We start from the raw sequence: 15402 nt of genomic DNA, 5'->3' as shown, positions 1-15402 counted from the left end.
AGTTTGGCGGGTCCCACGGTCACCAGGCGGTGGGGGCTTGCAGCCTTGGGCAGGCGAGTGGAGCAGACCCTGCCAAAGGAGAAGCCCTGACTTCTCCCTCTATTCAACTCTGCTTGGCACTGAGCCTTTGGGCTGATGGCCAGACGTGGCCATTTGTCTCCGAGCCCCGAGGAGGTTCGGGTCCTTCCCCACTGGAGGCTTGTCAGGAAATTTGGCCCTTTGGAGGAAGCATTTAGCGCCAGACAAAGGAGCCTTGTGCAGAGGCCCCGAGGGAGGGCGGGAGCGTTCCCAGCGTTCTGGCAAAGGCCTCCTGCGGGAGGTTCTCAGAGCCTCTGTTCCCAGGGCAAGCCCGTGTCTGTGAGTCCGGGAGAGGGGTCTGGACGGCCGCCCTGCTTCTCAGGGGACATGGGAAAGGCACAGGGGAGGGGCAGAAGCCACTGACTAACAAATCACCATACCTGCCTTCCGCCCTGAAATTCTGTATGTCACTTCGGCGTGTTCCCACTCTCCTTTGAAGCTGGGAGACAAACAAGGGCTGACCAACTCCTTTCCATCCTTTGCTGAAATAAAAAGATACAAACAAGGAAGAAAAAGGAAAACACATTATCACCGGGCCCTGCACGGAGCTGTGCTGTGGAGCTGCAGAGGCACGCTACCCCGAGTGTCACAGGATATGCTTCCTTCTGCCACGTGACCTGACTCTTGGGGGCCTTCCGGGACAACCCCCGTTAAGGAAGCTGCAGCAAAGCCTCATCCACCCTGGAAACACAACCAATACTCAAATGACAGGGCCAAGCCCTGTTCAGTCAATTGTCACAATGACCCTATCAGGAGGGAGCTGTCACTGTCCAACATTATAGATGACTGAGGCCATAGTAGCCGGCCGGTTGATGGCAACGCCAGGACAAAAGCCACTAGGTGCCACCAGGCCTTGAATTGAATCTGTGCTGCTCCACGCCACAAAAGCTGGGTCCCACACTAGCAAACGAAGTGTGGTCGCGGTCTCCAGGGCTGCCCCTGCAGTGCCGCCCCTCAAAGACGGCATGCTGCCTCCCACTGAGGGAGGGGCTTGCCCCTTACCTGGCTTCCGGCCTGGGCCTGTTTTCACCAATGGACTAGACAGAAAATGACAGCATGTGACTTCAGGGCAGTCTTTTTCCTACGGAGCTGCCAGGAAAGGGGCTAGGCTACTCTGCTGGGGTGAGGCCATAAGCAGGACTGCCCAGGTGCACAGAGCTGCCCCTGCCAGGCCACACAGGACCCTTAGGTCCCCAATGGATGTGCCCAGGTGCACAGAGCCGCCTCTGCCAGGCCACACAGGACCCTTAGGTCCCCAATGGATTTGCCTAGGTGCAGAGAGCCGCCCCAGCCAGGACCACACAGGACCCTTAGGTCCCTACTGGATGTGTCCAGGTGCAGAGAGCCGCCCTGGCCATGCCACACAGGACCCCTGGGACCCCCGTGGAGGTGCGTGTGCCTAGCAGAGCCCTGTGGAATCACGAGAAACCACACGACTGCTGTTTGCTGTTTTCCCCACTCCATTTGGGGATGTCTCACATTATAACAGCCAACGAAACTGGCTCATCCTCTTGGCTGGTGTCACATTCCTCAAGTGTCCAAAACACGAACTTTGTACAGCCTGATGAGGAGACAAGCCCCTCCCTGCTGCTCTGCAGAGTGGGTGAGGACTCAGGAGGCTGAGCCGTGATGCTACAGAGAACACGGAGGGGCAAGTGGGGCCTGCCTCTCGCTGGCTAAATCGTAGGTGTGTTCTGGCCTTCTTTAGCTGCAGGTGTGTGCGGGACGTGGACGTATTTTTGGTTTGCAACAAAAGGGATACCATTATGAGAAAGAAAGAACCGGAACAGGGTATGCACAGGAAAATGAGAATTCCGGTTGCACACTCCCGATCTGTCAGAACAGCCAGGCCCCTGGAAGAGGTGGGCCGAGGCAAGACCTCTGCGGCCTGGTCGGTACCCTCAGGGCTGACAGGTGGTGCCTGCCTCAGGGCAGTGCCTCCACCCCCTGATCCACCAGGCGGTCCCCAAGCTCTCCCACGAGCCCGTGCGCACTGCTCGAGGCCCACCAGGAAGGAGCAGAGGCGGCCTGAGCCCAGGCACGGACTCCATCTCCGGTCAAACACCACGTCTCGTTTTCTGTGATGCTTGACAGAGCAAGAGATGATGGAGGGATGTTCTATTAATGCTGGGCTCGTGAACAAGAGAAACTTCCCCTGAAGGCAACACCCGCATCACCTCCCCACAGCCCTGCTGTACTGTCTGGGACAAGGTTCTCTCTTCAAATCTCTCAAACAAGTCCACTCCAAATGTAGGTGATGACAGTATAGTTACTTAGGTTCCTAAAATCCTCTAGCTCTGGGTTTCAGAAATGATTTCGCTAGCATCTCTTTAAAAAAAAAAAATTAGAATGCGCACAGGTAAAACACATCGCCCTTGGTCTCCACCAGGGTGCCATCCACAAGAGCTGGGACATGTCCCTCCTGGGCCAGCAGCACCCATGTCCCACCGGGCTCCAGTGTGCTGCCACGACAGCAGCGGGGTGAAGGGCTGGGAGGGGCAGGACCTCTCGCCGGGCCGCGCGGCCGCCCTCCCAAGGGGCTCCTCATTCGCACTGAGAAAGGAAGGCAGAGGCCGCACAGCGGGCCTCAGCCGGCGCGTCCACTCACCAGGCTGCCCCTCCACGCCGCCCAGGATCGCCAGGCGCGCCGACATCAACCCGAGCCCAAGGTAACTGTGGAAGACACCAGGGTGAGGGCTGCCTGCTAAGGCGCAGGGCGCAGCATGCTCCACCGGCGGGACCCAGCACCCGTGGGAGAGGAGGGACCTGTGTGAGGCAGTTAGCAAGGCCTTTCCGCTGCTTCCACAAGCCTCTTTTTGTAGAGTCGGGCATTCAGCTAATCAGCCCACCACGTGGGGGCGTGTCACGCGACAGCAGCTCACCTGGGAGCTGTGGCCCGGTGGTGAAAGAGGCAGGTTCAGCCCTGGTGTTCAGAATCCACCAAAGGCACCATGAGGCAAACAGGCGGCCCAGAAAACTCCACGTGGGCTCTGCCCACTCTTGCTCAAACCTCCTCCAAAGCAGAAGGGAATCAACACAAAAGGAGAAATATAATTACGCTGCAGGTAAGAAACAGAGGAGGAAGAGGAGGCAAGTCCAGGTGGAGTGCATTCAGGGCCTGGGGGACTCCAGGACGCGCTCACGCCACAAGGCAGGAGCCGGAGGCTCAGGAGGGGCCGTGGATGTGGGGCTGTGCACCCCGCCACCCGCGCCTGAAGGCAGACCTGTAGGAGTACAGCCTGTAGGTCCTGTTGAACATCCGGATTGCGGTCAGGTGGCCGGGCGGGGAGGCCTGCAGGGTGGCCTGGGGAGAACACAAGACTACTGTCCTTCCTGCAGGTCTTTCTATAACGTTGTCCCCACCCTCAATTCATTTGAAAGGATGGGGATACTCAGATGGAGTCAAATAAATGAGCTTTTCATTAAAATCACATGCTGGGAAAGAACAGGAGCAAGCAATGGAAAATACAACGTTCAGAATGAAAAACTGGTTTCCTTCCTTACGAGTAACATTTTACTCATTTTGACACATAGGGCCCAGCCAAGACAACCATCACATCAGTAAATCTAAGTGCTCTATTCCACTGAAAACTAAAAATAATGAGAAGAAAATGAGGGGGTGAGGAGGGAACTGTTTTTAAAGCAGTAGATGGTCTTAATGGGGAGTGTTTTCATCTCCCTTAGAACGTTTATCTTGAAAAGGGTTGACTCTCCCCATCCACATACTGGACTAAATAATGTCCACTCTGGCTCCTTCCCTAGAACCCTGAAGAGGAAAGGAGCAAAGACTTCACATTCTCTGGCCCAAAGGTCTCCAGCTATTATCTAATTTATCATCCCACTAACAACCAAATTTCTGTTATTGGGGATTTTTTGTAGGCAGAGTTAAAATCCAGGTAAGATGCACCACCTATGAATGAGTCTGGCCCTCAGAAGAGGAAATGACCTCAGGGCCACCTTCGGCCTCCTCTAGGGGTGGGCTGTACTACCCTCCACAGCAGTGCACCCTGCCAGGGCCTGCCTGCCCCCCCCACAGGTGGGGGGCCTCAGAGGTTGGCAGGGTGCTGTGGTGCACAGGGGCTGGTTACCTCGAGCCGTGGCAGGAAGGTGATCTGGGTGGATCCTCCGCCCAAATCCAGCATGCCCACACTGCTCCTTCCCGGGGCTTTCAAACTGCCTGAGTACAGCAAGTGAAACACAGCACTGTCGTGTTAGCAAGCAGGTTAGAACAGCAGAAAAATGAAAGAGGTTAAAAGCCAGGCCCTTCAGTAGAAATATAAACAAGAAGGAGATGTAGCTCACCTATTTAAGACTCTCCATTTAAAGTTGCACTACACGTTTAAGGTGTAAGATCAATGGCTCTACCGGCTACAGCTTTAATTTGGATCACGACAGGACATTAACCTTCAGGAGACATACTGGACCTGTTGTATCAGCTGGGAAGGAGGCCGCTGGCTCACTTCCCACACTGGCTCCTTTGAAATTCCTGCACAGGCCCCTCGAGTGCCCCGCTCCAGCTAGCTCCATCTCTGCTCCCCAAACATCTGAGGCGGAGGCTCCCCGCCCATCTCCTCACATCTCTCTACTCATGAAAGGGGCAAATCTTGCCAGAAAACTCCTTTCTTTTTCATCAGAGATACTGCTCTTTTCCATAATTCCAGCAAAGGGACAAAAATCCATATGCACTAGAACAATAAAACTTGGCTCCTTGCCACCTGTTTCTAGTAACAGCTGTTTCTGTTTCCTGTTTCACCTACAACAGAGGAACTCAATTATATCATTCCTGTCACATTTAATATTTGAAGACATGACTGGTTTTAGTCATGCCTTCTCTCAGAAACGAGAAGCCAGGGCCCCTGGCGGAAGCTGTGCAGGAGACGGGGTGGGGGCCGTGCTGGGATGGAAGGACCCCCTCCTGGCGTGTGAGCTCGCTGCCCGCCTGCCCCCAGCCAGGCCCGACACCCCACTTTAAGCCAGCAACGCCATAAAAACCCCGAGGGGCGATCTTAGAGGGTAGAAACGAGGCCCCTGCCCTCAAGAAGCCCAGCCGAGCCCCCTCTGCAGGCGTCTGTGAGCCGCTGGCCGTGATGACAAAGTAACACGCACCTGTCAGGAAGTTGACGGTGATCCACGCTGAAACGCCTGCAAGACAGTGCCAGAGACAGCATTTTAGTCACTTGCGATGTTGTCAACGTAACAAACAGGGCCGCTGAACAACTGTTTTCAGATTTCAGGAGCACAAAGGGACCACTTCCCCACTACACTCAGCCTTCAGGCCATCTACAGAGAGGAGCACGACTTGAACACGAGCCCAGCAGCTTCTGACAGACGGTCCTGGAAGATAACACGCTAGCCCGGGTCCTCTACCAAATGCCGCCTCTCTCCCTCCCGTTCGCCACCACCAGCTTCCGCTTTTTGGAAGAAGCAAGAGGATCCAATGCCCCTCCCTCCCTCATATATACTCTTAAGGTCACATTTAAAACTAGGCTAATGAGGAAGCTAAAATGTCTCTCTTACAATTAACAACTCAACAGCAACAAAAATGTGGCAGCAGCTGGAGATTCACTCCAAATGCTTTTTTTTTTTTTTTGAGACAGAGTTTCACTTTATTGCCCAGGCTAACTTGAGTGCCCAAATGTTCTTAAAACATCATGTTCTGAAAACATGAAGCTTCCGGAAACTTCATCTGTGCCAGGTTCACAGTTGGTCCCGAGAGACTCTGTCTCTGACACTGGCCCCCAAAAGACCCTCTGTGACACCGCAATTGTGAATGGGAAGGGCTGCGACGTCAGCGATCCCGCACTTGGCATCCTGCCACGCAGAAAGCGCCCCCACGGGCTCCCAACAGCAGCACCGCTCAGCGCCCGCCTCACCGCACAGAAGCGCTTTTGGCCACTCTACCTTCGTCTGTTCCGTTCATGATGGAAACACAGTCATCCCCTACAAGGAAAGGCGACGCCTTAAACACTTCTTTCACCTAAACATAAAGAGAGACACCTTTTTCACCCTTCAGAACTGAAGGTCGACAGCTCTGCTTTGCATCACGCTTTCAGGAGGCAGGAACGACACACCAGAGGAACCTGCTGTTCCAAGGTTCCAAGGTAATAAACCTTATGCTTTGTTCCAACTTCTCTAATCCTCCGAGAGGAATTTCTCAGTTAGTCCACTCCCTGGGCTGGCTGAGGCACGTGCTGCCCAGGAGACCCTATCCTGAGCCGCTCTGGCCTGGAAGGGCTCCAGCAGACTGATCTGCAGGCTGAGCCGGGCACACCGGGCCTGCCGGGCCCAGACACTGCCCTGCTCTGGGAGGTGAGATGAAGGAGCAGGAAGGCCTACAAGGTAAAGCTCAAACCTGGGACTTCCCATGAGGCCTGGTGGGCCCTGCTCCAGCCGGTGGGCCTTGGCTGTATTTCCTCTCCCACCTCCCGGCGAGTCTCTACACACAAGCTTCAGCACCTCTGCACCCCACAATTGCAATTTGTGAGGCCATCACCCACAGGGACACAGTCTGGAAGGGTCTAGGGGCTGAGGAGGACTGCTCTGCTTAGAGCAGTTCCCTAACTCCAGGAGGGGAGACGCACCCCCGGCCCACTGCGGTGTGGGTGCCAGGGGTGGGTGAGAGGAGGCTAAAGGCCTCTTCAACAGCACACCTGAGTGCCAGACCAAGAGCAGAACATGCCGTCCCCCTGGGGACCAAGCCAAGTAGGCTTGCGCTGAGACACCACCACTAAGTCCCTGGAGGGAGGAAGCTCTCAAAAGCACAGTATACTTTTTTTTTTTTTGGAGACAGAGTCTGGCTCTGTTGCCTGGGCTAGAGTGCCTTGGCGTCAGCCTAGCTCACAGCAACCTCAAACTCCTGGGCTCAAGCAATCCTCCTGCCTCAGCCTCTGGGGTAGCTGAGACTACAGGCATGTGCCACCATGCCCGGCTAATTTTTTCTATATATATATTTTTAGTTGTCCAGATAATTCTTTCTGTTTTTAGTAGAGATGGGGTCTCACTCTTGCTCAGGCTGGTCTCGAACTCCTGAGCTCAAATGATGCGCCCGCCTCAGCCTCCCAGAGTGCTAGGATTACAGGCGTGAGCCACCGCGCCCAGCCCACAATGTACTTTTAAAATAATGTTGCTTTTCTCCTCATAAAACATAGATTAACTCCAGAAAATATGAATAGCCTTAAATGTCACAAGGAAGAAAATGTCATTCACCCAGCATCCATCTACCTAGAGGTGATGCTGTGAACATTCTGAGGGGTTTCCTCTTCAGGAACTATCTTCACATCCTGCCCGACTGCTCCGCACTGGCCGGGAGTTAAGTGTTTCTAGTTATCATTCGCCACGGGCGGGGGTGGGGGGGCTGTGTGTGTGGGGGCTGCCTAACGACAGTGGGGAAATGGCTGAGCTCACCTTTTGTAGTAACTTCTGAGCCTTCTCTCCCGGCAACAGTCGTAAGCCAGCGGTGGCCTTGAGGACTACGGGGGTGGTCTTCCAGAAGTCAAAGGGAATGTCCTGTTTAGCAACATCCAAAAGTTCCTGGATCCCCTGAGCGCTCTGCAAAGGTGGTGACAGCAAGGCAGGGGCTGTCAAATGCAGCACACAAGGTCACATGTGCCACTTCTACCCTTTTGGTTTATAAACATGATTTTTTTATGCTTTCCAAACTGGCAGGAAACAGTGATCTGAGTGGTACCGGCATGGGCATATGTGTGGTGACATGGGGACCAGGCAAACATGGAAGTGGCAGGGCAAGGACAGGCAGGAGAATGAGCCTGCTGCTCCAATGCAGCCTGGCAGGCGAGGCCTAGCCAGCCCATGCCAGCCCCACTGCAGCCTCAGCTCCTCTGGATGTCAGGAAGGGAAGGTGTGGGAAGTCAGGCATCCCAGGGTCCCTCACAGCACTAAATCTCACCAGCAACTGTGATACATCAAGGAACCACTTCACCTGCTAGAGTGCCCCAGACCCCAGAGCCAGATGAGGGCCTCTGTCAGCGTGGGCGTGTGGGGTACCTTGGGAAAGTGGCTGGGCATACCACAGGTGCAATGCCTGGGGGCAAGCGGGCGATGTCTGTCTAATGGAAAAAGACACGTTCCTTTTGCCCAGAAATCCCATTCTACGAAACTATCTGAGAGACGCCCTTGCATGTGTGAGCAAAGAGGTACGTGTAGGATGACAGACTGTAGCCTTTCTGAGCTGTTAAGAGAGAAAGACTGGGCATTATCCAGACACCCTTTCGGAGAGCACTACAGTTCCGTAAGTAAATGTGCAGCATACGCTGCAATACCACTCGGCCAGAATGACTGAGGAGGCTCTTCACATGCTGCTGTCAGTGACTTCCAAGTTGTACTGCTCAGAGACAAAAGCAAAGCTCATCACAGGGAGAACAGCTCTCTACTATGTATGCAAAACAAAAGGGGGAGAATGCAGATGTCTTTGCTCATGGACACATCAACTAGCCCTTGAAGGGTACCTAAGAAAGCAGGGACGCTGGTCCCTGGGCAGTCTGGAGCGCAGGGGGTCACAGTGCTATTGCCCTGGGGAGCGTGGACACTTGTCTCAACGGCGTTTGTGTTACCTATTCAAACAATTAAGGCTTTAACAATCCTAACAGGCTATTCTAAGGATACCTAATGTAATCAAGTTTAACCTCGTGTTCACTCTAGAATCACTAATTTCAATTCGTTTTTTAACCAAGCGACAGGAAAGCAAGGCATGAACTACATAGTCTGAGACCACGACAATGTATCAGCTCATGACTTAAAAGGAACTTACAACCCTATTAGCCATGAATCTGTTGCCAGTTTCATGAGCACCTCAGTGGAAAATCAGGCATCTCGTATTAGTGTAGTTGTAATAGAAGTATAAGTGCTATGAACTTACAAAAGTCATGACTTGACAGTTTAATTAAATTTATTTTATATTTATTTGGTTTTCTGAATTCTGCATAATACATATATATATATATTTTTTTGAGACAGGGTCTCACTTTGTTGCCCAGGCTGGAGTACAGTGGTTCAATCACAGCTCACTGTAGCCTCAAACTCCTAAAGTGATCCTCCCACCTCAGCCTCCCAAGTAGCTAGGACTACAGGTACACATCACCAAACCTGGCTAACTTTTAAGAATTTTTTGTAGAGATGGGGTCTCGCTATGTTGCCCAGGCTGGTCTTGAACTCCTGGCTTTGAGTGGAGTGATCCTTCCACCTTGGCTTCCCAGAGTGTAGGGGTGAGCCACTCCATCGTCCCATAATACCTTTTTAACTTTAATTTTTTATTTTAGTCAATGTTTACTATCTTTAATCAAAGAAACTGCAACAAAAAATTAAGAATGGGTTATGCAAAATATACAAAAATAAATTAGTGTAAACAAATTTTTTTTTCTTTTTAGAGACAGGGTTTATGCTATGTTACCCAGGCTGGACTCAAACTCCTGGACTCAAGTGATCCTCCCAGGTAGTTGGGACTACAGGTGTACCCCACCAGGCCCAGCTTTAGTGTAAAAAAATTTAAATAACTGTCAAATAATGCTTTTTGTAAGTTTGCAGCATTTGTGCTTCTGAACAGCATCAGTACTTTGAAACCTCATGTAGGGGGCCAGAGGGCTTGTGGGGAGGGCACCATTTTCCTCTGGGCTCACGTGCTACACCCTGTCTGTTGGTCTGACCATCCTAAATGGCATGAAATGCCCCAGGCTGCACCATCCATGATGCCTTCCTCTGCAAAGATGGCCTACCGCATTCAAAGGAGAGGAGCTGGCTTTAATGCATTGCACAGTTAGACCTGATGAACAGACAGAAATGACAGAAGACCTTTACCTTTTCAACGTCATCAGCATAGGCAGAGAGACCTGGCTTCAGTGCTTTGAAGGTTTCATGGGTCAAAGTGGGAATTTCTAAGGGAAAATGTACAATAAAAGGGCAAAATTATTAATACAGAAATGGATGTACGAAAATATACAACTATGGCCACACTTTTCAAAGGCACATGGATTGCAACACAGACCCATCCCAGAATAGCAAGGGCTCCTCAGCTGTTTCTTGTCTAAATTCTGTCTCTTTAGTTTGGCTGGACCACATGATACCTAATGTTTTAACCAGAACTTTACTTTTTAAAAAAGGTAACTTTATTGAGGATAATACACATCCAAAAAAAATTGCATCCATTTAAAGTATTAAATTTTAGCACACCTAATTCTTGCTGACTCAACAAATCGAGCAACAAGATAAATGACTCCCAACTGCAAATATGAAAATGATTGCCTTGATTCTGGAATGGATGTATTACAGGGTTCTGAGGATTTGGATTTTTTCTTCTTTTTAAAAGGTGGAGTGTTTTAAATTATTAGGAGTAGTCAGGACTCACGTGCATAGAGCAGGGAAAGTGTTGCAATGCACACCTAATTCAGACACAAGGACTCAGGAGGAAAAACCAGACCAGAAAAAATCAGGGATAAAACTTTTTGAAAGACTTTTCTCTCCAAAAACAAAACACTGGAACATGGCTATTAAAGGATCACATGCTGACCCGCCGCCTTAAACTCAGCTTCAAAACCATTTTTTGAGGTAAGTAGATATGGCATTTAAATATTTAACTATTGTAATAAGTTAAAAATAAAGCAGATGAAATGAAAAGTAAATAAAATAGGCCACACCAGCTTTGGAAAGTGTGACTAGAAGTATCTAGTGCCAGTAGAGCAGTTCAACGACAGAAAGGCACCTGCTGCAATGGCAAAGGGTCAGCCGAGATCCAGAGAGGAGGGACACCCACATGTGTGACCGGGGACCTGCCCAGCAGAGGGCTGGAGGCACACGCGGAGGGCAAACCTCAGGGCCACAGGCACGAGAGAGACAGCGGGAAACTGCACCACGGGAGGAGACCGAGGCAGAGAGGAGAGGAACAGAGGGAAGAGCCCACGCTCCTGCCTGAGGCCTCCAGTCCCCCAGAAGCACAGCTGACTGGGCCCTGGCTCCAGCTCCCTCCTCAAGAGGAGGGCCCTTTCCTCTGCTGTCCCTGCTTTCTGGGCCTGCGGCAGCTCCAGGCTGGCCTGGGTTCTGGGTCTTTGCTACTTATGTGACCTGCCTGGATTCCTGGTTCCCGTGGGCCTGAATCTGGGGTTACTTCCTGCCTTAAACCCTCCTGACACAACCTACAGTCGAAGTCATGGTCCCAGCCACCTGAATTGCCAGTGAATGTGGGGAGGGGACAGACTACCAAGCACCCTCCAGGGTCTCAACTGCCCTGCAGTGGTGGTCACCACTTGCTAGGGTTAAGAGTAACTTGGGACTCCTGGGAGGTTTAGATGTTGGGTCCCGCCCACACCCTGGGTCAGCATCTCTGGAACCTGCATTTTGACAAGCTCCCAGGTGAGTCCATGGCATGGGGGCCAGCCCACACTGTCTTTTAAGGGGAGGAGATCCCAACAGCCCTGCTGTGAGAGGCGGAGAAGGCAGACCACGTGGCCTGGGCCCAAAGAGGCTGACAATCAGCTTCCTGCCGGGTACCTCCAGGTGGCTGATCAAACTGGAAGACGTGCACTCGGGTGCCGGTGCTTCCCGCGTCAAACATGATCCCGTAGAAGACCTCGTGACCATGTGCAGCTGTCCCTGGGGGGCTGTGGGCCTGCTGGCCCCACCTCGCCCCTGAGGCCACGCCAGCAATGCTGAGGAAGGCCTGGGTGGCGGAGGCCCGGTGCCACTTGATGTAGGCGACGTAGATGAACAGGCCCACGCACAGCCCCAGGGGGTACGCCACCTTCGTCACCCTTAGGTTCCCATGATTTGGTATTTTTCTCATTTCTTTGCCTGCCGAGGACTCTGCCGCAGCTGCTGGGGGGAATCGAAAGGGAGGAGAGGCGGGAAGACCATGTTAGGCTGCAAGGTTCCAGCATGAGCCAGAAGTCCCTGGGCCAGGGGACAAAATGTTCAATCAGAAACCGGTCCACATTTTCCCCTTGGAATCAGAAGCTTCATTTGACCCTCAAAATAATTCTGGAAGGTGTGATCTGCATTTCACCGAAGAGGAACTGAAGTTTATAAAGATGGATCACCTGCACAAGGTTGCACGCATTGCAGGTGCTGAACTGGGCACAGACTACAGCTGCCAGCTACTCTAAGTGAAATTTCAGACAAATGGCTTTGGGATGAGTTGCTATTTATGTAGAAAGGCCACATGTAAGTGGTATCCCAAAGCCGTTTGTGGGAATAGTAATGTTTATCCGATTCATTCCCTTCGACCCTCGCTCATACTTCCATTTAGGCAACTGATTTTTCAAAACTTTCAAAACCCTGTCCCTCAAGCAACAGAGAGCCCCAGACAAACCTGATGTATGTAGGTCGTTTTTCTGCAAGTTTCACAACAGGTGCCTCTTTTCATTCACATAGCACATTCCTGTCAAGAAGAAATATCTGTATTCCTTCAAAGCCTATAAAATTCTACCCAGGTAGCAAAATAAATTAACTGGGCACAGTTATTTTTGGTTTGATATACCTCAGAATGAAAGCATCTGGGCCAGGTGCATGGCTCACACCTGTAATCCTAGCACTCTGGAAGGCCAAGGTGGGAGGATAGCTTACACTCAGGAGTTTGAGACTAGCCTGAGCAAGAGTGAGACCGTGTCTCTACTAAAAATAGGAAAAATTAGCCAGGAGTGGTGGCTTGCACCTATGGCCCCAGCTACTCAGGAGGCTGAGGCAGGAGGATTGCTGGAGCCCAGGAGTTTGAGGTTGTTGTGCGCTAGGCTCACACCATGGCATTTTAGCCAGGGCAACAGAGTTAGACTCTATCTCAAAAAAAAAAAAAAAAAAAAAAAGAAAGTATTTGTTCAAATTTTATCAGTAGCTCCTAGTGCGAGGCAGCCTCAGGGAACCTGAGGCTTCAAAGGATGAGAATTCAGATGCCTGATTCTCAGGGCTCCCCCATGATCGGAGAACATCTGTCCATTCCTCACTCCCTCGGTCAGTCCTAGTGAGTGGAGTGGCTACCCCCAGGGGAGAAGACGACACAGAGGTGCCAGGCTGGAGGCAGGCCATAGGCCGGGCTCTGCCACAGCTGCCTATGACCGGGGCAGGTCACCCCTCGAGGGCAGGGCTGCTCCCAGGAGAGCTGCCTTGGGACAAACTCCAGGGAGAGCACACACTGTGCACAGGCTTCACAGGGGGCAGCGATGGGCTGAAGGCCAGTGTGGCTGCACTGCTGGGGGTAGCCAGGAAGTCCGTGGTGGGCCAACCCTGCGGCTGTCTGGGCAGAGCAGAAATGAATGAAAGGGACCTTGGGGGAGAGCACTGAGTGCAGGTTTCCTCGGCCCCTCCTTGGGCCCAGGCCACACACCTGGATGCCCTCAGGCCCACGGAGCAGCTCAGGCTGGACTCTGTGCCCCTAGCTGAGGGGAGAGCAGGACAGAGCACCCCTCCCTGAGCACCTGCCATGCGCAGGGCTCTGAAGACGCTCCCCTGGCAGGAGCAAGCCTCCCTTCTTGCCGGCTCCTGCCCTACTCTGGGCCTCTCCTGGGTCCTATTAATCTTGGGAGCTTCCTTCCACTCTCAGAATCGTGTCTCAATCTCCTGCCTAGGCCTGCTCCCTGCTGGCCTCTGCAGCTTCATCTCGCCCTCTTTCCCCCTTGCTCATGGTACTCCAAGAACACCGCACCTCCTTCTGCCCTAGACCTCAGCTCTTCCCTGCCTCAGGCCCTCTGCATACAACGTTACCCATTCCCAGAGTGCTCGTCCACCATCCTGGCCAACACTGTCCTCATCCCAAAACCTCCACTGAAATGTCACCACCACCACCTGCCCTAGTGCCCCCAACCTGAGTGCACCCGTCACATGCTCTCTGCGCTCCCTGCACCCACAGCCATCTGTAATGATGTCAGCGCTTGTGGGATTAGTTCCTGTGGGTCTGTGTCTCCCTTTGGGCTGTGAGTCCCCCAAGGGTGGGACTCAACTTATACTGTGCCACCCAGCATGGCACACAGGTGCTCCTCTGGAATGGAAGAGGATGCTCCTTCACCCCCATCCATAAGCACATCATCACCAGGCACACAAAAATGCTCCTGTTTAAAATCCTTTACTGGGGAGAGGACATAGCAAGATGGCAAAATAGGAAGCTTGAGGCCCTGCTTCCCCTACAGAATCATTACAAACTATAGCTAGAGACTAGCTAAAATATTTTATAGGAGCTCTGGAAAACAGTCAAAGATACTTAGCAACTAGGAGAATGGCCAATAAAGAAAAAAGTTGCATTCAGGATGTTAGGAAATTGTGTAGTACTTTACTCACCCTTGCCCCACTCCTCCCCAGCACCACCTGATGGAAACAGCAGTCCTGTTCTCAGTTCCTCTCCTCAAATTGGAGGAAGCAAAGCAGACCTCGCTGCAACCTCTGAACCTGTCTTGGATTGCCTGAAGAACAGATCTCTGTTTTGCCTGTCTCGGAGCTCACAGGTCACGCATGAAAAGCTGCAGAGAGCAGGTGCAGGCGCTGCCAGCAAAGCTGTAAGGCGGCTACAGACCCACATGCACCTGGGGCAAGAATTACAGGTGGAGAAATATAATAGAACATCTAAGGACTGAGGTTGCGGGAGGGGGAGATTCTTGGGGGAAATAAGACATGTAAAAGTAATCATGTATATGGGGGAATTGAAAAAAGCACACACACAAACCCAAGGAAGACATATCCTCCAAAGAAACCTGATATGACCTTAAATCTTCATCCCAGGCTGGTCCCAAAGCTCAGGCACTCTTACTAATAAGTGAAGGTCTTTCCTAATACAGAGGTAGTATGCAAAGACTGGGAGGGGGACTATCTTTTCAAATGCCCAATTATCAGCAAAAAAAAAATCACAAAGCATACAAAGAAACAGGAAGATATGGCTCATTCAAAGGAAGAAAATGAAGTGGAGGAATCCACTCCTGAAGAAACATAGGCAATGAATATACTAAACAAAGACTTTAAAACAACTGTCTTAAATATACTGAAATAGCTGAAGGATAAGATAAAGAAGTAGAAGAAATCAGGAAAATGATACATAACAATGAAATGAGAGTGTCAACAGTCAGAAATTATAAAAAGAAATCAAACAGAAATTGTGGAGCTGGAACATATACTAACTGAATGGAAAACTTGACCAGAGGGGTTAATAGCAGATTTGAACAGGCAGAGGAATCAGCAAAATTGAACATGGGACATTTGAAATTACTGAGTCAGAGGATCAAAAAGAAAAAAGAATGAAGAAAAGTAAACAGAGCCTATACGATTTGTAGGACACTATTAATTAGAATAATACAAACATTATGCGAGTCCAAGAAGGAGAAGAGAAAAAGAACAGGGCACAGA

General features: G+C 51.4%; 1 protein-coding gene across 1 annotated transcript in view; it reads right to left on the bottom strand.

The window, feature by feature from the left end:
* ENTPD6 (ectonucleoside triphosphate diphosphohydrolase 6) overlaps window positions 1–15402 on the bottom strand; it is a 31189-nt gene that overhangs the window by 5125 nt on the left and 10662 nt on the right. The window contains 11 exon segments of the mRNA XM_012745539.3: window positions 459–560; window positions 2687–2751; window positions 3303–3382; window positions 4167–4255; window positions 5185–5220; window positions 5980–6055; window positions 7483–7626; window positions 9889–9965; window positions 11575–11866; window positions 11869–11898; window positions 12392–12460. Coding sequence (XP_012600993.1) covers window positions 459–560; window positions 2687–2751; window positions 3303–3382; window positions 4167–4255; window positions 5185–5220; window positions 5980–6055; window positions 7483–7626; window positions 9889–9965; window positions 11575–11866; window positions 11869–11898; window positions 12392–12445 — 1045 coding nt within the window. The 5' untranslated portion in view covers window positions 12446–12460.

The sequence above is a fragment of the Microcebus murinus genome, chromosome 16 (assembly GCF_040939455.1).
Source record: "Microcebus murinus isolate Inina chromosome 16, M.murinus_Inina_mat1.0, whole genome shotgun sequence".
In the NCBI taxonomy this organism is placed as follows: domain Eukaryota; kingdom Metazoa; phylum Chordata; class Mammalia; order Primates; family Cheirogaleidae; genus Microcebus; species Microcebus murinus.
Note: the sequence above shows the minus strand (reverse complement) of the source record. Positions and strands in the feature narration are given on the sequence as shown.